At 53.7% G+C, this 23,824-nt stretch overlaps 1 protein-coding gene across 1 annotated transcript in view; it reads left to right on the forward strand.

Moving 5' to 3' along the window:
- PDLIM4 (PDZ and LIM domain 4) overlaps positions 7-23,824 on the forward strand; it is a 34,068-nt gene continuing 10,250 nt past the window's right edge. Inside the window, exons 1-3 of the mRNA XM_021410672.1 lie at positions 7-196; positions 10,890-11,041; positions 17,967-18,051. Of these exons, the coding sequence (XP_021266347.1) occupies positions 104-196; positions 10,890-11,041; positions 17,967-18,051 (330 nt within the window). The 5' untranslated portion in view covers positions 7-103. The remainder of the gene's footprint in view (positions 197-10,889; positions 11,042-17,966; positions 18,052-23,824) is intronic.

Here is a 23,824-nt window from a genome sequence, read left to right on the forward strand (position 1 = left end):
GCAGGGCCGGCCTCGGGGCCTCGGAGCCGCTTTAAGTGGATGCGGCAGCGGCGGGCGGGAGCGGAGCGGAGCGCAGCACCGGGCACGGAGCCCCGACCCCGTCATGCCGCACTCGGTGGCCCTGCGCGGCCCCTCGCCGTGGGGTTTCCGCCTGGTGGGCGGCAAGGACTTCAGCACGCCGCTGACCATCTCCAGGGTGAGTGGGGCGGGGGGCTGCTTCCATCCCTTCATCCCTCCCGGGTTAGCGTCCTTCGGTTCCGTCCGTGCGGCGCAGATGCTGCTCGGATCCCTTTGTAGTCCTTAATTCCTAAGGATTGGGTTTAAAGTTGGCAGAGAGCTCGGGCTCGTTCCCAGAATTGGATTTGTGGTGTCTCTGGGGGGCACCGGTGGGGTCGGAGTGGAGCCCTCTGCGTGGCCGTGGGGTCTGTGGGCTGGCGGTAGTACGAAGTGTACTTGCAGTGTTGCATGACAGCCCGAAGATGCGTTCTGGAAGCTTCTTAAAAGCACCTCGGTGAGCCCACAGTGGGCTCTGTGTGTAGTGAGAGCGAGCTGAGCCCCACACAGGCTGTGGGGGGCTGGGGCTGCACCCGTGCTCCATGCCCCAGTGGGAGCGGTGCCCGGTGCTGCTCAGCCCTTCCTCTGGGTTCGGGGGTATCCGTGGGCTCGGGGTGGCTGGGCAAACACTGTGAGCATTGAGAGGCGCTGGGAGCAGCTGGATCGTAAAACTGTTGTCCTAACACATAAAAGCTGTTTGCCATCTCTTTCTTCGCCCGCCAAAGCCATGACAGAAAATGGAAAACATTTACCCTGAGCTGTAAAGAACGAACTAGGGAAGAAAGCACCTCTTAAAATCTGCTGGTTTGCGTTGGAGCTCAGAGGTGCCTATCGCATGGCTCCCAGTGACTGCTTTTGTTCTGGTGCCCTTCATGGGGTGAGGGATGGATGCGGGGGAGCTCGAGGAGAGCAAATGGAGAGGAGGTGACGGGCAAATCCTCTTTACCCTCGAGCTGTGTAGGGTAATATCCAAGAGCACAGTCGCCTCTGGGTGTCTGCGCAAATGTTTCTGCTGTGGAATGGAACATCTTAAAGCAGGGGAGGGAGCTGCTTCGCTGTTGCTTTGAAAAAGTTTGGCTTAATGTTCAACAAGAGAAAACAAAGTCTGCTCCTGCACGGTGAGGCAGTGTGTGGCCGGGATTTGGGTCTGGAGGTGTGAGAACGGTGCTCATCGGGACAGGTCCTGCTCTGAGCAGAGCAGGGTGTCACAGGGTGGTGCTCAGGTCATGGATCAGGCTCTCCTCCCTCCCACCCAGCTCCTGGTGCTGCCTCTGGCCGGGTGGGAGGTGGTGCTCCTGGGATGATGTAGGGCACGATGGTGGGCATTGGGCATACTACATCCCCCATCCTGGGCTCTACTCCCACCATAAAGAGTCCTTGCTGGTTTAGGAAATAGCACCCAAAAAGAGTGCAGTGAAGGAGGAGCTGGTGTGTGTGTGTGTGAGCTGCTGGGTCCCCTCTTCAGTGGGAGCAGTGGCCAGGGCTGGGGGGGGCTCTGGGAGCAGGTGTGCTGCTGTGCTCCTTGCATCCTAGAATCACCCATGAAGTAATTAAACTAATTGCCTCAGCAGCTCTGTTGGGCCAAGCTGAGGCCGTGCCCCTTGGTCCCCTCACCTGGGCAGGGGGAGATCTGCAGGGCTGCAGACAGAAGCGTGGGAGGGAGCCTCTTGCCGCAGCCCATTGTTGAGGCTCTTGGCTGGCTTCCGCCTCCTTCCAAGTGCTCTCTTATGTATTTTGTATTAAAATGTCATTAAATTACAAACAGAGACTGTAAATAGCAGAAATCCTGGTGGGAGGAGGGAGCAGACCCTGGGGCTCCTGCGTCCTGCTGTGAGCATCGTCTGTCTGCCTGCAGCCCTCCTGTGCCGTGTGGGGAGCAGGGTGGGGTGCTGGGTGCCCGGCTGCGTGCTGCTGGGTTACACTGGGAGCTCAGGGGCTGCACTTTGGGATTTGAGATGTCAGAAAGCCACCCACAGCCGGGTCTTGGTGCCAAAGGCTGTCTGCCTCTTTCTAATCCTACTCCTACTCATTGTGAAACGTGAATTCCCTGTGTAGGGGTTGGGGGGGGGCGGGGGGGAACTTTGGTTGCTCATAGGTTGGTTTCTCTGGTCTTTGCTGGACTGCAGGAAATGATTACTCTCCTGCCCTGACAGCTCAGTGTTGTTTGGAGCTCATGCTGCTGCCTTCCTGGAGGGCCCTTCCAAAACCCCACCTGAGTGCCACTGCTCCGAGGGCAGAGATCTTACATTGATGGAGCCCAACCCCAAAGTGGGGCTGGGGGGGGAAGGGGAGGAATAAAGAAGCGATGCTCTGAGTGAAGCAAAGCATTAATGTTGGAGCAGTGGGCACTCAAAGCCAAGCCTGGGGCAGTACCCGCAGAGGACAAACATGAAGAAAACATGGATTTGGCAGCGTGGAAAACAATGATGTCGTACAACCCTGGTTTGGAATGGGGCTTGAATGAGTTACCAGGGCTTGCTTTGTGCATTAGCTCCCTATGTGACTGCATTTGCACAGGTGCAGCTGGTGGTGGTGAGCCCAAACAACTTGCAGCTGTTTCCAATAAGCTCATTAAATTGATCCATGATCTATTTGAAAGCAGTTCTCTTCCCTCTGTGCTTTGATAATGACAAATGGGGATTGCACGGAGAACAGCTGATGCTGAGCACGAGGGCTTGAGCTGGAGCATGAAGTTCTTCAGCCTTAGGGATAAGAAAAGGCAAACACTGATGGGTGGGCTTAGGGGGAGCAGTGGGGGGCTGCTGGTGTCCTGCAGCACAGGGCTGGGTGGGGGCTGCAGCCAGGCTGTGTGCTGGGGAGGGAGCCCAGCTTTGCTTTGTGCCATGGTTACAGAAAGCTGGAGCTGGGCGTAGTGCATTGTGTAATTAAAGGTTCCTCCTTCTAGTGATATTTATAGGGGGAGGGAAATGACCCAGAGCATCTGCTTAGAGTCGGTTTAATGACTGGCTAGAAAGCGGGTTTGGAACTTGGTTAATTTTCTGGTAGCTGTCAGCTGCTGTTCCTTGCCTGAGGAGGGTGACAGTGGGATATGCTGTGCCAGGGGCTGCTGCAGCTCCACGCAGGCACCTGAAGGCTTCCTCAGCCCCCTGAGCCCACCAGGACATGGAACAACTGACAGTGCTGTGCCTATAACCACATCAGTCGCTGCTGTGGGTCTGTGTGGGATCGCAGCTGGTCTGCCCCTTGTTGGGATTAGAAGATAATCAGTCATTAGTGCAACTAGAATGTATTTAATGGCCTGAACTTGCCTGTGGAGCTCCTGCAGCAGCTGGCGTCGCCTCCTGCCCGGCTCTGCCCATTCCAAGCCCTGCTGCTGTTTGTCATAACCGCTTGGCCGAGCAGATATTGGCAAATGGACTGAATCCAGTATTATTAAATGTAATGTTTTTTTCTTAAAAAGTTATTTAATGGCATTAAAAAAAGACACAGTTTTTCTTTTATCCGCTGTCCCCAACATCAGTTTACCCGCTGGTCTCCAGCAGGGCAGCAGAACGCACATTTTCAGCTATGGGTGTGGAACCGTAACATGAGGAGAGCGAGAAATAATGGGTCTGCAATCCATTAGCCGGGCATTGTTTGGCAAGTTCAGGTTGGCTTTTCAATGTAAGGAACTTCTCAATTTGAGCAAACAGTTCTGTTGCAGGCTGGGGTACTCGAGAAGGGATTCTGCCCGTGGTGGGATTCCTACAAGCGCTGTTGTGTTTGCTCCCCGTGTGCTGTGCTCCTGCCCATTGAATGCAGTGTGTGCACTGAGCTGCTGACTTGTGAGTTGTTCTGCAGGCTGGGATGGCAGAGCAGGCTGGGGCTGCTGACCCCATAGGTGCCCACCTGCTGCCTGCCTCTGGGCAGGGCCGGAGCCGGAGATGGCAGCAAAGGGAATGCGGCTTTCCCTTTGCTCAGCTGTAGGGCCACAAAGCTGTTTCTTAGCTTTATATGCAAATTGTGTGTATTTGATTGTTTGTTAAATGGAAATGACCCACTTTGCTGTGCTCTCAGGTGCTCTGAAATGACTGCTCCAGCTGAGGTCCTAAAGCAAGGAGCACCGCTGGCTTCTGCTTGCCCTTAGCTTTATTGTCCCCGTGGAGGAGCTGCGTCACTGTTTGTGGCACGCTCGTGTTTGTTCCAACACGATTCAAGTGGGAACGATGTTTTTAAATGGAAGGAATTCGTTTTGCTGCTTCTTTCGCCATCATTGGTCTCATAGTGATGGCTGTAAGGGCTCCGTGGGACATCTGTGCTGCTCCGGTGCCGAACCCTGAATGTGAACTGAAGATGAGAACTCACAGAAGTGTTACAGAGATGTTTGCTGCTGAAGGTGCTCACCTGTGGAGGCTTCATTTAATAACTGGAAGCAGAGTGAGCGCTGGTGCAGGAGATGGCAATGGTATTACATGTTGGAAGGAAAGCTATTGCTAATTACCCTAATCAAGCACGCTGATAATCCCAAGTGGGAAACCAAGCGGAAAGAATGATTCATGGAGGTCTATTCATACCCGGGCTGACCTTGGTGCGGGTGTAGCAAAACAAACGCAGCACACCCCTGAGAATGCTTCAGGCCTCCGCGGGTCGAGCGAAGCAGAAAGGGCTCTTTTTGCTGCTGTTAGAAAGTTGACATCACCTTCATCTCAGAGATTGAAAGATTGCCTGTTGGGACAAGCAGGCAGAGCTGCTTGGAGAAGTGCATGGGTGTAACCTGCTTGATACGAGGGTAAAGTAGAATAAAGTGAGGTACCAGAGAGCTCCTGTTGGTGTGGGCAGCATGCGAGGGAAATACCTGGGCTGTTTGGTTTGGTCTTAAACGTTTTGTTGCTGTATAGCACAATAGGTGTTTGTTAAACGTAGAATCATAGCTTGGTTGGGGTTGGAAGGGACCTCCAAAGGCCATCGAGTCCCACTCCCTGCAGTGAGCAGGGGCACCCAGAGCTCAGTGCTCAGAGCCCCCAGCCTGAGCTGGGCTGTCTGCAGGGATGGGGACCCCCGCCTCTCCAGGCACCCTGTGCCAGTGCCTCACCACCTTTAGCATGAGCAGCTTTCTTATATCCAGTCTGAAACCGTTTCCCCTTGTCCTGTCACACTCTGCTGGTGTCTGTCCCCTTCTTTCTCGCAGCTCCTTTAGGAACTGAGGGGCCACTCACATGGGAGGTCCTGCTGGGGGGCATCAGTCCTTTACTTTTACTGCAAATATGTCATTATGGATTACGTGGCATTATTGCAGACTGTTGCAAATTCACTCTTCTTTTTGCTTGGGGGAAGTGCAGGTGGTGTCTGCAGGTGGCACAGTGAGTCCTAGAACGTGCACATCCTCTTACATTTAATATTTGAACTTTGATTTGAGCTCTGTGCCGTCTGCTGGCTCTCGGATACCCAAACACTGGGTGGAATTATCTGTGCTTTAAGTCACCTGTGACCACGGGTGCTGGAGTGTGAAGGAGAGCAGCAGCTCTCTCCAGCTGAGTGGGGCTGATAAAGCAGCCAAAGCAAACTTGTTAACAGGAGGTGCATGCCATGATTTGCTGTGGGTGGGGACTGCAGAGAGGCACCAGTGAGCACTGTGAGTGCAATGGGTTTGTGCACAGCTGTGAACACCAGGCGTGCAGTAAGCCCTGCAGATAAGGGCTGAGATGTTTGGTGCTTCAACTCCAGTGCTTGCACACAACCCCGAGCAAGAGGACACGTCAGGTCATTGGAGCAGTGGCAGAAATGCGGAGCGCAATGTGTTGTTCAGGGGGATTGTCAGAAAGTAGAACTCTCTCACCATACAGAACAGATCTCTAAGAAATCTTCGTGCAAGAGCATTTCTGCCCATAGATTTTCCAAACATCACAAAGGTGCCTCCAGAGCCCCTCCCTCACTCCATCCTTCATGTCAACTGGAGCAGCAGAACCTCGCAGCTCACGTTTGCACCCATTAAAGCCTGCCTATTTCTGCAGGAGGACTGACCCTGGGTGCTGTCACCCACTGTAGGGCACAGAATGCTGCCCGGGAGCCTTCAGTACTCGCAGGGTTTCCAGCACAGAGGCCAAACCCTGTGGAATATCTACATGCACAAATAAAGCAGGGGAAGGCAGTGACGTGGGGGTGATGGCATGATGCTTTCCCCAGGCTGGGACTCCAGGGTTGCTCTCCTGGGTGTAAGCTGCTTGTGCTCCTTCTGCTTGACAGCACTGGGAGGGTGTGCTGGGGGCACCTGTGCTTTGAGGGCAGTGCTGCTAGCAGCTCAGGTGTCCTCTGCAATGCGTGCGTGGGATTCTCTAAAGAACCCTCAGAATTCTCAGAGATGGTGTGGGAAGTTGAGGTTTTCCTGTGGTGCAGTCCCCAACAGAAGAAGCCTTAGGTGCTGCGCAGCATCCCTAGGTAATGTCTAGTTTTGCTTCTATATAAGCAATTAGAAAAATGCAACTGGATTAGCGAGGAATGTACGCTGGCTCAAAGCACAGAGCTTTGATACACTGAGGAGCATCCCTGCGAAGAAGGGTCAAAAGATTTGAAGGATCTATCTCTGTTAGCTGGCCACCAAACCCTGCTTCTTCCTGTGCCCAGATGGTGCTGCTGTCTGAGCAGCCAGGCTGCGTGCCTCCCGTGAGCACAACAAGTCTGCTTTGTTTAGAAGCTGAGAACTTTGTCACGCTATCTTGAAAGGCTCTCCGAGGCTTTAATCAGGCTCTTTTGATCACGCTTGCAGAGCAGAAATTTGCCCGACTTGTCAATCTTAAATCAAAGGTAGCGTGTTACAGGCAAGCACTGTGGTCTGCATAGGTTTGCATGGGACTGTGCATCTTAACCCATTACATTCTGTGAAAGTGATCTCATTCATTGATGGGATGTGTTGTGATTTGTTGCTGTAGCACTCAGTATGTTAATCTGCTAACGTTAATGTAACCAATAAAGCTTTTGCTTAAGTGTTAAGATGATCTTAATGGTCTTTCCCAACCTCGGTGATTCTATGATTCATTATTCCAGCTGGTGATGTTGGCCTGGTTCCGGAGCTCTCCTGTGCAGAACCGCTGCTGGGTGGGACTGCGGTGCTGGGGTCGGTCCCTGGCTGCCCCTGGGGGTGGTGGCAGTGCCCCTGGAGCAGAGCTGGGTTCCTCCTGGGGGTTGGCTGTGTGCTGACTGCTTGTGTGGGGCTGGTGCCTTGCGGGAGGGGTGGTTGGTGCCCTCCGGGGGTTGTGCTCCAGGTCTGAAGGAGTCATGCCATGCATGTTTCAAGAGTCAACTCTTAGTGCAAATAATATTGCTTACCAAACTAGATAGCGCAGCTCCCAGCACCAGCTGGCTTAGTGGAACACTTGCCTCAATGTGCGTTATTTCCTTGGCCCGAAGTCAGGCGCTAGCACTCGGTAAATCACAGCGGGGCCCCAGCAGCCAGATGAGAGGCACTGCTGGGTTTGGGGCTTTTCCCAGACCTGCTCCAGAGCATCCCCTTGGCTGCTGGGTTGTTTCTAACGCAGCGTGGCCTGGTGGTACCTCCCATGGGGCAGCGCTGCGATGGAGCTGCCTCTGACACTGATGTCCTCAGTGGGAAGCAGCATTGGGAGGGAGTCTTGGAGGAGGTGCTGGGGAAAGAATTGGAAAATGCTTGCTTAAAAAATAAAACAGAAGTTGTTTGGGTTGTGGTGCAGCAGGTATGGCTGACCGCTGGATGGCTTGGTAGAAGCCAAGTGTAGGTCTGGTGCTGTCAACTGTGCTCATGGTCCCCCCTAGTCCACCCCATGCTGGCACTGGGCTGGTCCTTGCAGCACAGCGGCCGTATCTTCTGTAGGGACAGAGCACTGGGAGAAGGGCAGTGTGTGGGCATCTGCTGCTCTGGGGGTCTCCTTTTCCTGCTGGGATGATATGAAATCACAGAGACAGGTGCTAACGCTGAACCACAGTGCTGTGTGAAGTGCAGCGGGGGGTGCACAGCAGTGCCACAAGTGAGGGAATTAGGGAGAAAATGCTTTTGAGAAAGATGGGGGGTGAAAAGCAGATTCTGGTTCTTTGCTGCAGTAGTAGCCAAGTGTACCTAGTGTACTCATGACTGTGCTGCTCTGTGAGCGTGGGGCTGCTTGCTGCGCTCCTGCACCCCATGTCACAGCACTGCTACCTGTGTGCGCTTCCTTTTGCTTTAGCTCTGTTTCTTCTCATGTTTTCTGTTGATAAACATTCTTAGCGTATACACGCTGTGAGAGGGAAACAAAGAAGCCATCGCTTACTCCTGGGAGGGGTTAAGTGCAGTACGTTGTACTCTCCTGGCAGGGCTGGGCTCTGGAGGAGCTCGGGGAATGCCACGCATGGAGCGGCCGCTGTGCTGTGTGTGTGCCGTGGGGCACGTGGGGGGGCCCGGTGTGGGTTTGGATGGAGCTGCAGGGCTGTGTGTGCAGCAGGCTGTGCTTTGGGGGGGGTTCTCCGCAATGGCTCGTTTGGGAGGTGCCCAGCGGTGCCAAGAACAAACAAGCCTTGTTGCTGGTTTTCACGAACACGTCTTATTCTCAAGAATCAGCTCCTCTGGTGGAGGCCCCTCCTGAGGGCGCAGAGCCCCGGTGACTCGGAGCGGATTTGCTTTGCAGTGCTTGTAACTTCATGATAGATCCAGTTACTCTGAAGTTCGTGAATGCTTCGTTCACGTCACGCGTTGCTGGTTGCAGCAGAGCGTAGCCCCCTCTGAACAGAGGCATGAATGGGTGTCTATGTCAGCAGCTCCCTGCCACCCTGGGATTTCAGTGCCCTGCAGATGTGGTGTCCGTGCACAGTGCGTGGCTGTACCCTGCAGAGCTGTAGCTCCAGAGTGTGGAGCACGAGGGTCCCGGCTTGAAGGGAAGCCCTGTCCCTGTTTGTGGAGGTGGATTCTCAGCGGTGGTTTGGTGGCAGCTGGCGTTGGGAAGGCAATGCAGCTTCTGAAGTCCTCAGAGCATTCTGCTTTGAGCTGACCCGTGTCCCTCTGCTCCTTTCCATTTACTTGCTCACTTCCACATGGTAACCTGGAGGTTGGACTGCAGACATGTGCTCCTGCAAAGATTATTACACTTCATGCTGCACCCTTGTCCTCCTGGCTTGCAGAAGGCTGTGTGGCACCACACAGAGCAGGTAGGACCATGCCACAGCCTGGTCCTGCCCCCAGGGCAACGTGGAGATACAGCCTGGTTTGCTTTGCTCTGGCACCTTTGGTGCTGATGGTGTCACACAGCTGCAGTGGGGAGAATTTGGCTTGGAGCATCTCGAGCACTATTCGCTGACAGATGTGAGCTCTGGACCTGCCACGTGTTCCTGTGCTGGTTCCCAGGCTATGACCCTGAGGCTGTATCTCAAACTAATGTGTTCTTGGAGCTCAGCTCCATTTCCAGCCCTCGGTCATCTCCATGGATAGCATAAAATGCTAATACAAAGATGCTGCCAAAATAATTTGAAATAAACCAGAAACTAAAAATAGGAAACAGCTAAGAGCCCCATCTACGAGCGGCTTTTCTCCGAGGAAGCTACGATCTGGTTAAGATCAGTGCGAGGGGAGAAACGCATCAGACGTGGAGGATAGACAAGAACAAGATGTGGCGGTGTCAGGTCGGGCTGTCAGCACAGGGCTGGGTGGCCGGCACCAGGGGGAAGCGTGTGCCAGCACGTTGCTGCGCAGAGGTGTGTGCTTGGAGGTGCTCCCTGGGCTGCTGGCAGCTTCCCTGGCTGCGGAAGGAGCCTGATGCTGGGGGAATGCCATCGTTTCTTACGTGGGCTCAAAGAAAAACAACAGGACGAATGAATTCCAGGTGGGAAAAAAAAAAATAATAATAATCTCTCCGGGGTTAAAATGCCCCGTGTCATAGCTCTGCAGCTGATGCGTGCTGCGGTGAGAAATGCCTCCCTTTGTTTGCTCTGGGCTGAGTCAGAGGCAGCCAGGAGGGGCAGGAGGTGGCTGGGCAGGTTTGTTTGGAGGCTGGAACTATTGAAGAGCAAAGGGTGAGCGCTGATCTGCTCCGACAGCGCGACAAAAGGCTCAGCTCAGCCGTCAGCTCCGCTCAGCTGCACGGGGAATTCAGAGCTCCCCATGCACCTCCAGGTCCAGGGCACAAACACCGTGATGAAGCGCTTGTAGGCATGCTTACCCATCCTGCTCATTTTGTCTTATCCCGAAAGTTAAAAGCATAATTGGGTTGATGTAAAGGGTAATTTCTCAAGGTTTTTTTGTAGGCTGTGGGGTTGGCCCTATGTCCGACCACAGGCGGTACCCGGACGTGTCATTAGTACCTTGGGAAAGGAGTTGGAAGCTCTGTGGGGTTTTGATGTTCCTACACAAGCAGCAGGGATGGGCCGTGGGACGTCCCATGCAGAGCTACAGAGTGGCGGTTCCTTGAACGCTGGTCAGGAAAAACTGATGTGAAACACAACATCCCTGCAGGAAGCAATTAGGGTGACTGCTCTCACCCTTAAATTACATCTTTCTCCAAAGTTTCTATGCGCTTCTAGGGACTGATTCCCAAAGCGTGCTTTAAGATCAGCAGGCCGAAGGAGTTGGGTTTGATGGTCTTTATGGGTGCCTTCCAACTCGGGTTATTCTATGATGCTGTGGTGAAGGAGGGCATTGTGTTGTTTGAAGGGGACCTGGTCACACACTGGGGCCAATGGGAGCCCTGTGGGGTGAGAGCTGGCACCTGATGGCACTCGAGTGCAGCACGACCACCAGAGATATGGGCACAGCCCCAGCTGGGACCTGAGTGCTGCTGGCTTAGCAGAACACACAGATCTTTTCCAGAGATGAGCAGCTTGAGGGAACCGTTGCTCCTAGAAATGTTTTTCTTCAAATCGAGCACTCTTTTTAAACGCACCTTTTGTCTCTTCTTGCCTAGATTAACCCTGGAAGTAAAGCAGCCCTGGCCAACCTGTGCCCAGGAGACATCATTCTGGCCATTAACGGGGAGAGCACAGAAGCCATGACGCACCTGGAGGCGCAGAACAAGATCAAGGCGTGCGTGGAGCAGCTGCTGCTCTCCGTGAGCAGGTGGGCACGGCTCGCTGCGCTCGGGTGCTGCGTCCTCGGCAGCGTTACCGCGCTGGTGCTTTGCTCTTTGTGCTCTTGTGTCAGCTTTGCTTGATGCTTCTGCAGAAGGCTTGCAGCCAGCCCCAGAGCAGACGTGCCATGGGATTTGGTTCTGGATGCATCCCAGAGCAGTTGTTCTGTGGTTTTAAACACGCTGAGACAAAGCTGTTCTTGAAGGAGCGCTGATAAATGAGTGGGTCAGCACTTCGCAAGGCTCCTGAAGGATGAGCTGGGTCAGACCCTGTACACCTCCCATAGGGTCCTGCAGCTCCTATAGACCTGAGCAGGAGCGGCACTGGGGCCAGGATCCCAATTGGGAGAAGCCTCCCGTATTCTCTTGGCTCCTACCCATTGTTTTCCTAATGTTCCATGAATGTACACTTGGAGGTGCTGCCAACCACATGTGGCATTTTTGTTTCTTAATATTTCAACGCAAAATGAAGGTTTGTTTTGGTTTCTTCGCTTTCCATTGAAGTTAATCTTTTAGCTAAATGCTTTTGATGCAGGCCACAAATCATGTAGTCAAAAGGAGCATTCCTTATAAGGCTCGTAAACGACTGCTATCTCTTAATAAATTTAAATAAATTTGTCCTAATTATCCACTTCAGATTAAAAAGGCATTTCCTGCTATGAAGAGCTGTCACTGAGTGTTTATGCTTCTCTTAGGAAATATGTGGCTTCTGAGTGGTAGCTGGGTCCCAGAGCGTGATGCAGCCGCCCTGCTCGGGGCGTGGGGAGCGCTGCTGTGAAGCACAAACCTGGTTTTGTTCCTGGGGGTTCATGGGACAGAGGCACCTGCAGTGCCTGACTGCTGCAGGGACCACCGAGCCCAGCCATGCCATGGAATTTACATGGCTGCTTCTTTAGGAAAGAAATGGGGAGGAAGATAGAAAGGACCCTTCGTGCAGGTGGGATTTCCCCTGGCCGAGGAGGGTTGTCCTGCTTTCACCAGGAGCAGTTCTCAGGAGGCTGCTACCAAGTCCCATTTCTTTGCCCCTTGTTAGCCATGGGCATCAACTGGTGTCTCTTTGTTCAGGAATCCTAGAGTGGCTTAGATTGTAAGGGACCTTAAAGCTCATCAAGTTCCACTCCCCCTGCCATGGGCAGAATTGCCAGCCTCTAGATCAGGCTGCCCAGCATGCCATCCCACCTGGCCTTGAATGCCTCCAGAGATGGATGGGGTACCACGGCTCCCTGGGCAGCCTGTGCCAGTGCCTCACTGCCTCTGGGTAAAAAATTTCTACCTAACATCTGACCTTAATCTCCCCTGTTTTTGTTTAAAGCCGTTCCCCTTTGTCCTATCACTATCAGACCGTGTAAAAAGTCGGCCCCCCTCCTGCTTGTAAGCTCCCTTCAAGTCCTGGAAGGCCACAGTGAGGTCTCCCTGGAGCCTTATCCAAAAGCCCTCAGATGTTCTTCATAGGAGAGGTGCTCAGCCCCCTTTCCATCCTCGTGGCCCTCCTCTGGTCCCACTCCAGCAGCCCCACATCCCTCCCGTACTGGGGACCCCAGCCTGGACATGGTACTGCAGATGGGGCCTCACGAGGGCAGAGTAGAGGGGACAATCTTTTGTCGACTGAGATAGAGTTGCAGGTATTCTTTTTTTTTTTTTTTTGCCCTGAACATTGACTTTCTACGGACGTGACCGTATGTCTAACATCATCCTGTAATGTTGAAGTTATTCAGTACTTATATGTACATGTTTATATGCAGAAGATAAAATTTAGCTAAATAGCGAAAGGGAACGTTGTCATCACAGTGGCTTGAAGACTTCTTTCCATCTGCCCGGCCAGATGTGGGGCTGTGCCAGTGGCCGTAGCACACCTCGTGCCCAGCAAAGCTCTGATTGCTCTGCGACTGTGCCTGGTGGTGGTGGAAACTTTGTCATGCCTGGAACGGGGCGCTGCCAGACGTGACTCAAGTGCATGAATGAAATCATCAGATTTTTCAACCGGCTTTTTGTTAATCTATAAGCTGAGGGCTGCGTCGCTGCACCCGCTTTGTGGCTGTAGAATGGGGGCAGGAGGAGGGGGGGCCCCCCCAGCCCAGGGGGACTGAGCAGCTCAGGGATGGGGATTGGAAATCAGCCACTGAACTGTGGGCATTAAACTCCGAGCTGAAGCTGTTGTGCATCCCCTGCCTGCTGTAGGGGCCTGATGGAAGTGGTTGTCTTAAGTTAATTTAGGGGTTTTTTGATCTTTATCCCTGCTGGCGTGTTAGGGTGAAGAGATGATGCTTTTGTTTTGCTTCAGCACTCTGTGCTGGCACCGCATTGGTTCAGGAGCAGCAGCGGGTGCCCTGTGCGAGCGCCATGCAGTCTGCTGTTCACCCATACCCTATAAAGGAGGTGATTTGTTCTGCTGAGCTGAAGCCTCGCGTCCCATTTTGGTGCTCCGCAGCCCGGGGATTGCTGGCAGCAGTGTTTGCTCCCCAGAGGAAGCTGGCTGTGTCACAGAACCACATCTGAGAGGTCTTTTCCAACCTTCACGATTCTGTGATTCTAAGTGTGTATAAATGCAGATTTTAAATCCCCTGGATGGATGCAGGCAGCAGTGGGGGCTGGGGGGGAGGTGCTGTGTGTGGGGTGGCTTAGCTCAGCAGTGAGGCCCCACAGGGCCCGGTGGCTGTTCAGCTGTGGGGTTCTTCAGAAAGCAAACGCCTTGCAGGGCCCTGAGAGCTTCCTGGGACTCCTCCTGATACGAAACTCTGGCATTGGTGTCACTGTCACTTGTAGCAAGCTGAAAACAAAACCAATCTTGCTTTCAGTGAATCGTATTTGATTGGAAGCAGGAAAGTCAGAATGGGTGAAAACTGGAAGGGAAAAGCCAGGAAGGGTTGTTGGCTGTGCAGTGGGGCAGGCACACAGACCTGGGTGTCCTGACAGCAACCTGACCCGCCAGGGCACCGGGTGCATTGGGTGCACAGAGCTCTTTGAATGCAGTGGGAGATGCTGATTATCACTTATCAGATTCACCTGATAAAGATTCCCAGTCACACTGATGGGGAAGCAAATAAAGATCCAGGCTGAGTGGTGCTTTGCATGCAAGATAAACCATGGGGTGTAAAGCTTTCCCATGCAGCGCAGACCGTGTTCGCTCGCTGTGCTTGGGAGGAAACGACTGAAATGGGTTTGGTATTGCGACAGGGACTGGCACCAGCGAGGTGCGACAGTGTGGATGAGCTGCAAATGGACGTGGGCCTCTATCCTCAGCACAGCCTGTCATTAGAGAGCTTCCACCGGGTTTGACTCCCTCTTGCACAGCGGCATGGCAGGGGCGGCTGCTGCTTTCAGTCTGGATGAAGACAAACAGTGCTTCTGACCAAAGGCAAACATGCAATTTCCTGTCAGCACGATGGGAAGCAGCGCTAGGAGCAGCCCGGCTCTGCACTGGGTGCTGGGAGGATGGCAGGAGGGGTGTGCAGCGTCTCCTCTGAGCAGGACTGAGACGCTGTGAGAACAGAATAACTGCAAGCTGCAAAATCGCATCGGGATTCTCTGAGGTGCTTATTAAAATCAATTTGTTCCCCACAACCCACCTTCTCCTCGTCCTGGAAGGCTGTCAGCCCTCAGGCTGGTGCACGCTGTGTGCTCTGGCCCTGAGCTAACTGGCACAGCAGTGCAGCCTGGCCTCTTCTCACGTAGTGCTGTGTAGTGTTCTTATTGCTTCTAAAGAAAGCCTCGCCTATTCCTTCAAACATCAGCACCTCTTGTGGATCTGCTGCAGCCCTGGTTATTAGGGAAGGCTTATTTCTTCAGGTAGGGTTATGCTTCGAGTGAAAGCAGCCACAGAGCTCGGTTGGAGCTGTGCTTTGCTGAAACCTGTGTGAGGCTGCAGCCTGGGCTCTGCTCACTCCTGCTCGCCTCAGGATGGGGTTTCTCTGGAAGATGCCTCCCTGGAGGAGGAAGGCCAGCGATGGTATCTGCCTGGACCCACACGTCGCTGACTTTCTGGAGTCCCCCCATCTCTGTGCACGTCTTTCTGGATGCTCCGTCAGCCCGAGCCACGCTGCTGGGAGATGGAAGTGTTACAGTGCATGATGTACCCTTCCTGGAAACTTGAGAACAACTGAAAAAGTGAATCACAGCTTCCCATCTGGAGCCGTGCGAGGACGAACAGAGGGGAAAACCGGCGGTGTTCCAGGGCCTGGCTCTGCAGGAGCAGCTCGAGCCGGGGGAGAGGAGGCAGCAGCCCCACAGCTGTGCCCTGTGCGAGCTGCCGGTGTGGCAGGGGCTGATCCTGCACCCTGCAGCCTCGTGGTGACCTTCAGCATCGTGAGGATGCACCTCTGCAGCTGATCCCTTAATGGTGAGAGATGGGCAGAACCCACAGCTGCTGCCCCACGGAGAGACCGAGCAGATCAGGGTGGGTCACAGCGATGTGCCCACGGGGAGAGGCGGTGGCACGTCCTGGGCTGCCCCACTGAGCACTGCACGGGAGCGTGGAAGGAGCTGCAGGAAGGAGGCACTGATTGGACGTGGGGATTCTTGCAGCGTGAGAGCGGCTCTGTCCATGCAGAGAGCAGGCGTCGCAGATTGTTGCCAGGTGCGAAAACATCTCGGTAAAAACGGGCGAGCGTCGGCGGGTAATTTTTTTGAAAATGATACGGAGCCGTTTAGAAAACAAATGGTGGGATAAAAGGTGTCTGCAGCTTGCTTTATTTTTTTGAGGTTTGTCTCGTTAATGAGTCTGTTTCCCACGCAGCCCCGTGTTGAAGGCCCGGGTCAGGTTATTTTCCTTAGGATTGTCCGAGCAGCCATCAACAGAGAGCAGAGCGTTGTTAATGCAGAGTAATGATTTCCACATAGCTGACTTTAATCCCCTGCAACACATCTGAAAATGCTTTTCCCGTCCTCGAGCTGTAAATTAAACAACTTGGAACATGTGAGTGCGGTGTCTGAGCTCTCAGCCATTGTGTTGCAGAATGGGATCGGCTTTTGCTGTGCCCGAGCGCAGTGCCGTGCTGTTGGCAGCACAGGGTGAGTGCCTCGGGGTGGCTCTGCTGACCCCAAAGTCCCCAGCGGGGCACCCCGGTGCTGGGGACACTGCTGTGGGTTCAATCCTGTTCTCCTGGGAAAGGGGAAGTCTCTGAGCAGCAATGCTCCCAGTGCTTCAGGAGACCTTGATTTCTCTTGGGTAGGGCTGGCTGCCCCCCCAGTCCCCTCTGCTTGGCAGGAAGTCTCTGAAGATGTCGGATAGAACCTAGCTTGTGCCGTATCGATTTAATTTCAGAGCAGCTCAACTGGAAGCTGCCGCCAAGGTCAGTCTGGGTTTGTTCCGGCTGTTGCTGGAGGCTGCGTCTTGCGTACATGGGAAACTTCTGGTTGCTCCAGAAGAGCGATGGCAAAGCTTTCGAGCTTCATCATTGAAAGCACCAACCATGACCGGGCTTCTCCCTGGGTGCCTGCACTTTGGTCACCTCTGTCGCTAAGCGTGCAGACCCACAGCTCTGGGAAATGCGTGCTCAGCTGCGCTCCGAGGTGGGGTCGGGGTGGGGAGGGGGCCTCCAGCCTGGCAGTGCTGGTACAGAGAGGATGTGCTGCTGCTTATTGCTGCTATCTACTGGAAGCAGAACGGCTTTCTGGATCGAATGCATTTACTGGCAAATTGAAATCTTTGGGGATTTTTTTTAATAGAAGCTGTGTTCGGCACGTGGGCTGCGGAGCCCTGCAAACAGGAGGGTCATAACCGCCCGCTCCTCGGCGGCGCTGCGAGCCAGCGTGGGGGGAAAGCACGGAAACTGCAGTGAGGTCTCTGCCAATGCAATTAGGAGCTTTCATTGTTCTGGGCTTCCAGATGAGATTCTGAATGCAGGATTCTGATTCTGAATGTGGAAGCAATACATGCAGCAGCAGATGATGGCGAACGCTGGGAACGCTGCCGTTCCCAGGAAGGTCGGCTTCCTCCGTCCCGGCAAACAGCGATCTGGGAGACCAATTTAGGCTGAAAGGACTGAGCCTAAAATCAAGTCATTGTGGTAGAGAGAGCTTATCAGAACAAGACATCTAGGTAGGAAAAAGAGCAAGCTCCTTCCTGTTGAAAAAGCGGTGATGGTGAGACCGAGCAGTGATTTGGAGCAGAAGAGCCTGAATCCTCAAGAGAGTCCCACTGTGCATGAAGGGCAGTGTTTGCTTTTTAACGGGTTTTGGGTCAGCCCCTGAGTTTGTGAGGCGTGTGGCTGTGTGTGTAAGGCAGGGCTGCGTGCAGGTGGGTTTCAGCAGAGAGTACTGAACCCAAAACTCCCCAGCACGGATTCCTGGGGTAAAACTATGCTCTTCTTTTTCCCACTTGGACTCTGGAGATAATTAAACCCAAACTGAACATGGCACATGTCAGGGGCCAGAGTCGTGGGAAGGGCGCTGGGCTGCAGCGAGTGATAGGTGCCTACTGGAGCAAGAACATCTTCATTAAGATGTGCACGCTGGCAGCGAGGTTAAGCACGATGATCTGTGCTGTGTGCTGGGCTTCTCCTCTCACTCCTCATCCCCAGCAAGGATGAGAAGCAGCAAAGCAGGATTTGTCCATTCAAACAACAATGTATGGGCAGCTGTATGGCGATGTCTTCATGGAACCAAGGTTATCTGCTCCCCGTTTGGTTCCCGAGCGATGCAGACTACCAAGCTGTGTGCTGCCTGGTGTGGCAGTGCTGGAGGGACACAGGTGACTGGAAACTGGATTTCAGGGCTGTGCACAGCGGCTGTGTTGGAAGGGACGAGGTGGCTCACTCAGGGCTGTGCGTGCCCTCTCACTGGGAAGCAGCTGTTGTTCCTGCTGTTCCTTGTGTATGGTTTCTGCTGTGTTGTACGTATATGTTCTTGGATATCTATATCTATTTTTGGAGGTCTCTTTTTATGTCTAAGCTGAACTTACCTGATTTCCCGTTACAGAGCTGAGGAGAGGAGCTGGTCACCGCCCATTCTGGAGGATGGGAAGGCGCAAGCTTACCGCATCAATATTGAGCCCGAGCCGCAGGTAGGGGAGCAGCGGTATGGCTGTGCTGAGTGTGCTGGGTGGGGAAGTGTTCTGCTGGGTCTGCAGGCAGAAATGGTTGTGAGGAGATGGGGCAGAAACCAGGGCAGGAGAGGAGCTGCTGCCTGCCTGGAGCGGCAAGGCTGGGGCTCAGGGATGGAGCTCGTTCTCCACCGGCTTGCGGTGCCCTCCCACACTGCTTCCTCCTGTTTCTGTTCCCTAAATTCACCACGTCCTCCTAACCCTGTGATGGTGGTGATCTGCTTAGGGGTGGTGGTGTGGGGTTTGCCTGGTGGTCTCCTCTCTTCCTGTCTCACTCCTTTCTCCTCCTTTTCTGTCTTTCAGCTGTTCTCCCCTCTATCCTCAGCTCTTTCCCTCAACCTTCCTGTGCACCCTGCGCGTCCTGACCCTCTGTCTGCAAGGCGATGGCACTGCTGTCTGCAGCAGCAGCCGGGAGGCGATGGGCTGAACAGATCTCGTCCTGCACCCATCTCCTGCCCAGCAGCTCCTTAGCAAATTCACAGGTGACTCTGGTTCTCCTCAAAAGGCAGAGGAAGGCTGTCTTGCTCCTCCTGTTCGGCATCCCACCTAGCTGAGTGTGCTGCATGGACATGAAATTCTGCAATGGCTGCAGCCGTGTTGTTGTGCTGATGCTGAGTTCACAAACACCTCTCATATGGTTCCTCTCTGCCCAAAGGTGGTTTGTGTTGGGCTTTTATGGAACAGCCTCCTTCTCCAGCACTCGCAAAGCCCTCAGGAGCAGATGCTGCCAGCTTGGCTCTGCTGCTCGTTGTAGCAACCAAGCATCCTGCGTAGGCTCGGGGTGAATAACGAAGCAGCTATCATGATGCTGCAAGGGGTAGCATTTGCCTTGTTCCCTTCAAGGAGTGAGGAATTGCCCTGACAGCTCTGGCAGTTACCCAACGATGAGCTCACAGCGGGGAGGACGGGGTCAGGTCCTCCACGTGTCCCCGAGATCGCTTCATTCACACCCATCGATGCGGTGGCCGTTTGCAGCCAATCTGCCAACATCTTGCTTTCCCGTGCGGTGAGAAGGGGCAGCAGATGGGGATGAGGGCGTTCACTTGAGCTGCAGTGCGGTGGCCGTGTCCCTGCAGAAGGGACCCTGCTTGTCCCTCTTGCAGCGCGGGGACCAGCTGGAGCCCTGGCGTTGAGTTCTGGCCGTGCGTGCTTCATTAATCCATTACGGCAATCTCTTTTCTGACAGGCCTTCTTAATAGACTTTGATGTGCCCAAAGCCCTATGAATAATGTTAAATAAGGAACAAATGTGCGGCGGTTCCACTGCCAGATACAACATTTCTGACGTTTAATGCAGATTGGGTTTGATTCCTGCTATTAATATATGCAACATATGGATCTTTTTAAAAAATTAGACAGTTACATAGAGTGTCATGAAGGGGGTAGGGATGGATTTCCCCGACTCCAAACCTACACAAACAATGTCTAAATCTGGAGCAATCAGTGGCGAACCTAAACACATCTGTGGCAGGGCACCAGGAAAGGCCTGGGAGCACGATGGGGCGGGTTCAGAGAGCACGTTCCTGCTCTTGCTCTTCCCAATGGCTGCAACCCATGTGCTCCGTGCAGCCCATTTCCCATTTCTTCTTGCCCAGCGGTCTCGTGGGTCAGGGCAGCTACGTGCTGGGAATCCCCTTTCTTGCAGGTATTCTGAGCTTTGCATTGTTGCAGTAATCCTCTGGCTTGCCCAGTGCTAAGGATGACCGAGCTCTGGGAGCGTGGCCCCTTGCAGAGCTGGCTGTGGTCCCATGGGAGCACGGGCACTCGGCCCCATGTGACATCAGATCCGTCCCCACAGCACTTGTTAGATTGCAGGAAGTAAAGGGCTTGGTGTCAAGTAATAGCTTGGCTCCAGTGTGCAACCTTGAGGTCCATTTCTTAGCATCTGAAAAAATGCAGTCTGCTTTGAGACACAAGGTTAAAAAAAAAAAATTCCCCTGGAATTCTGCCCTCAAATTGCAGTAATTTGCAATAGGTTTGGGGTTATCCTTGAAATGGTTTAGGACGCTTACCCTGGGTGGCACGGCATTTCAAATGTGTTGTGTTCATACACCACCGAAGTTTGGTGATCTGAGTTAGCGGGTGAATGGGGTTGCCCAGCAAGTCGCTGTGTGCTTGTGGGGTTTGTTCTGTGATTTGATATCGACAATTTGCAAGCACACGAATGTTCTCAGTCCATTGCAACGTGTCGAGCTGCTGTCACTGTAACCTATGTGAGATCATCTCTGCACCTCTTTGGTAAAGCATCATCGTTAGCAAGAGAGCTTCAATAATCCCAATGCTTGAAAGAGGAAAGAATGTTTTGAGGATAAAAGGAGAAAAATTGGGATGAAATTTTCAAAATGGTGGTTTTTTTTCTATCCAGGTAACATGGCGTACCTTGCTCTCGTTGAAAGCAAATAGGAGCTGTGCTAAAATAATGACAGCTTGGGCAGATTTTGGACAAAATCGCCCTTCATCCAGTGGCATTTCCTAAGGGATGGGTGTGCTTTATTGTTTTCCTGGATAACCTCTGTTCCAGCAGTGACTCTTAGCACGGGGAAGGAGAGGTGGCATGCTGCTGCGCTCGGGAACACTGAACATCTGCATGAAAGCACACATTGCTCTGGGTTGGGTCCGCAGGGAGAGCTGACTTACTGCATTGTGCTGTCCCCTTCTGCTCACCCAGAACGATTGTTCTGTGCAGCCACTCGCTATCATTTCCACGTCCTGATGTGTTCCTGAGCCACCAACATGTTTGGTAAATAACCCCAAACATGGCAGTGCTCTTGGCCTTCTCCTGTTGGTGCTGCCTGTTCTCTGCCTGGGAGCATTTCGGAACCACGGGGAGCGTGTCCTGTGTCCTCAGCAGAGTGCACGGTCCCCACTTGTCCTGCTTCCCTATGACAGTGCTAACGAAGCAGCTCTGCTCGTACAAAGCCCTCCTCTGTCTGCTTGTTAAACACACCCTTGCACCGCTGGTATTAAAAACATGCCCTCTGCGCTGAGCAGGCCGGATAAATGGAAACACATTTTGATCGTTCTTGCCGTTCTTGGGTAACTTTTTCCGTTGCTGTGGGTTGTTAAGAGGCTGGGGGGGGAGCCGGGTCCACTCGGGGACAAAGTGCTGAGGGGCTCCATGCGCTCCCCATGCAGTGCTTGCTGCTGGGGGCTGGGGACCCTGTGCCCCCCGCCAGTGGCCATGCAGCTCCACGGTGCTTTGCTCATGGGGAGAGATTGTTCCACGGTCAGACGTGCGCTACCAGTGCAGAACACGTGCAAGAACTGAGCTGGAATATTTTCCTAGCTTATCCCAAAAGCACTTTTTAAAATTTTATTATTATTATTAATAATAATGCCTCATTTTACATCCCGGAGAGGCTTCTCCTGAGAGCATTCCTTCAGAAAGGGGTCGGTGCCTCCCGCCCCTCTGAACAATCCTGGACGTTAAGAAATCCCCAGCCATCACTTGTGGATGATTTAGGAACTTCCCCATCCATGCAATTACACATCAGATGGCTGCTGTTGGGGCTGCTGTAATCCCGCTTCATTTAGTGCTGGGAGGAAATGTTCTGCTGCTCCTCTCCGCTGCTTTTGTTTCTGATCCCTGGCTCCTGCGCGGGGAGGAGGGCAGGGCTCGTTTGGGTGCTTGCGTAATTACTCCTCATGCATAGATCAAGGCTTCTGTGTGGAGAGGTGCACGTCTCCAAAATGGGGTTTGTGTTTGCAAACTCGCGCCAATGTCAGGTGGTGGGGGCTCGCCTCGACCCTGCTCCGTGCTGTAACAGCTTTAAAAAATGCAGTGGGAGCCTTTTTACAGTGCCTTTCCTTGTAGCTTACAGAGGTTTAGCAGAAGTTTCAGAACACAATACAGAAATAGGCTGAACCGAGTCCTCGTGGGGGCTCTCATTGCTGCCTGCGCCCACCTGAGCTGCCAGGGCTGGGACGTGGGCTGTGTCCTGGGGGGGTTGGACAGGGGGCTTTGCTGTTGGGCTGGAGTCTGCAGGGAGCGTGCAGCGAGGAGTACATGGTGGGGAGAGCTCTCCTTTGTACTGTGGTTTGCACTGAACTGGAGACTTGGCAGAATAGCTGAGGTCCATCTCATGGAATAACTCACGTTCTCCGTTCATCCAGCTTCAGCAAACTCTGTCCTTATCTGACGATCTCCTGAGCTGAGCTCAGCAGCGGGGCCGTGCTCGGTGAGGCTGGCGCTCGCTCGTTTGTGTAACAGCACAGAGCCACAGCAGCAGTGTGCTCACAGTGTATCAGGTCTCAGCTGGGGAGCTGTTAAAGTCTGCGTGGCATGGGGGGGGTCTGTGCCCTCCTGTCCCAGCTGCCACCCACCAGCAGCCGCGCTCCTGCCCCGCTGCACGGCCCAGCTCAGTTCCCAGCTGCTCACCTGGGGTTGATCTGGATCAGATGGAGAGAAGTGTCTGTATGGCACGGGCTGAGCCAGAGGGTCTCTCCGTTCCTGGGGGCATGCCACGGCATCCGTCTGTTACTTGCATTAAGACGAGCACGGTGCTGTCTGCTCTGTGCCTCCTTTGTGCGCTAATAAGATTTCCAGGACTTCTGAACTGCTTTATCAGACACAAAGCGCTGCGCTTGCTGTTGAAAAGCTGGGGATAGAGCGGAAGGGATGTCTGTGCTGCAGGTTTGTGCAGGGGCTGAATTTCAGTCCTGAGAGATGTGCTACTGTACACTCATGTAGTGTCTTCAACCCCAGGGTTGCCGCTGGCTTTCTCCAGCTCTGTCCCACCTTTGGGCTTGGCTGCAGCCCTGCATGTATTTCAGTACAAACGTGGTTGTGCAGAGAGGCACTTCTGCCCTCTTTTCCCCGTGGTACCCATCATTTAGCTGTACAGTGCAGAGGTCGGGGCAGAGGAATGCGGCTGTGTCCATGGGGCACATCTAAGCTCAGTGACAGCAGTTCAGGGAGCAGCTGGCTCCACGGCCACCGCTGCAGGAGGGACGTGAGTGACAGCAGGGTCACAGTGGGACCTCTGCGAGGTGACCCCGGCGCTGAGCGATGCTCTGGGAGCGACATGCCTGCGCTAACTCAGCGTTTTGGCAGCACGCGTCTGGCCGCTGCTGTCCTGCTTTTAGGAAGGCAGCGGGTCTGAAGTACACCAGGGAGCTGCTGTCGGCTGAGCCGAGCTGTCAGTGACCTTCAGCTCTGTTTAGGTCTGCTGCCGGGTGTTTACAAGGGCAGCAGGACCATCCCCCCGTCACTTTGCCTTAGGAAAATAAACACTGTGCAGAGCAATGCGTGGTCGGTGCCGTCCCGTGGCTGCGAGCCCTGGATGTGCCCCAGTCCCTCGAGGTGCCTCTCACACAATGGTGTTTTGGTTTCGGTCTCTGTAAGATGAGGCTCATCCTTCAGTCTATGCTCCTGCACTTTTCAGGGTCTGGCTGAAAGCGCCGTGAAGTGAACACGCTTTAAATGCTTTGGGCCACAACGTTATTACATCTTTTGTTCTGCAAAGCTGTGTCTAAAGCCTTTATCGGGACAGAAATGTGAGTTCCCTCAGCTTCAGAAGCAGCATTTGTGCAGTGAATGCTCCGAGGGCCACGGGCAGTGCTTGCTGCAGCACTGCACAGCACGATGGAGGCAGCTCTGCTTGCCCAGGGAAGGGCTTGGGTTTAAATCCATCATTTAAAGTCTTCCCAGTTCTGGATCCCGGCGTTACTCCCATTGAGCATGCAGTTTCAGCTGCCTGCTTGCCTCGATGTATTTTTAAAAATCCGAGCAGATT

The sequence above is a fragment of the Numida meleagris genome, chromosome 12 (genome assembly GCF_002078875.1).
Source record: "Numida meleagris isolate 19003 breed g44 Domestic line chromosome 12, NumMel1.0, whole genome shotgun sequence".
Lineage (NCBI taxonomy): Eukaryota > Metazoa > Chordata > Aves > Galliformes > Numididae > Numida > Numida meleagris.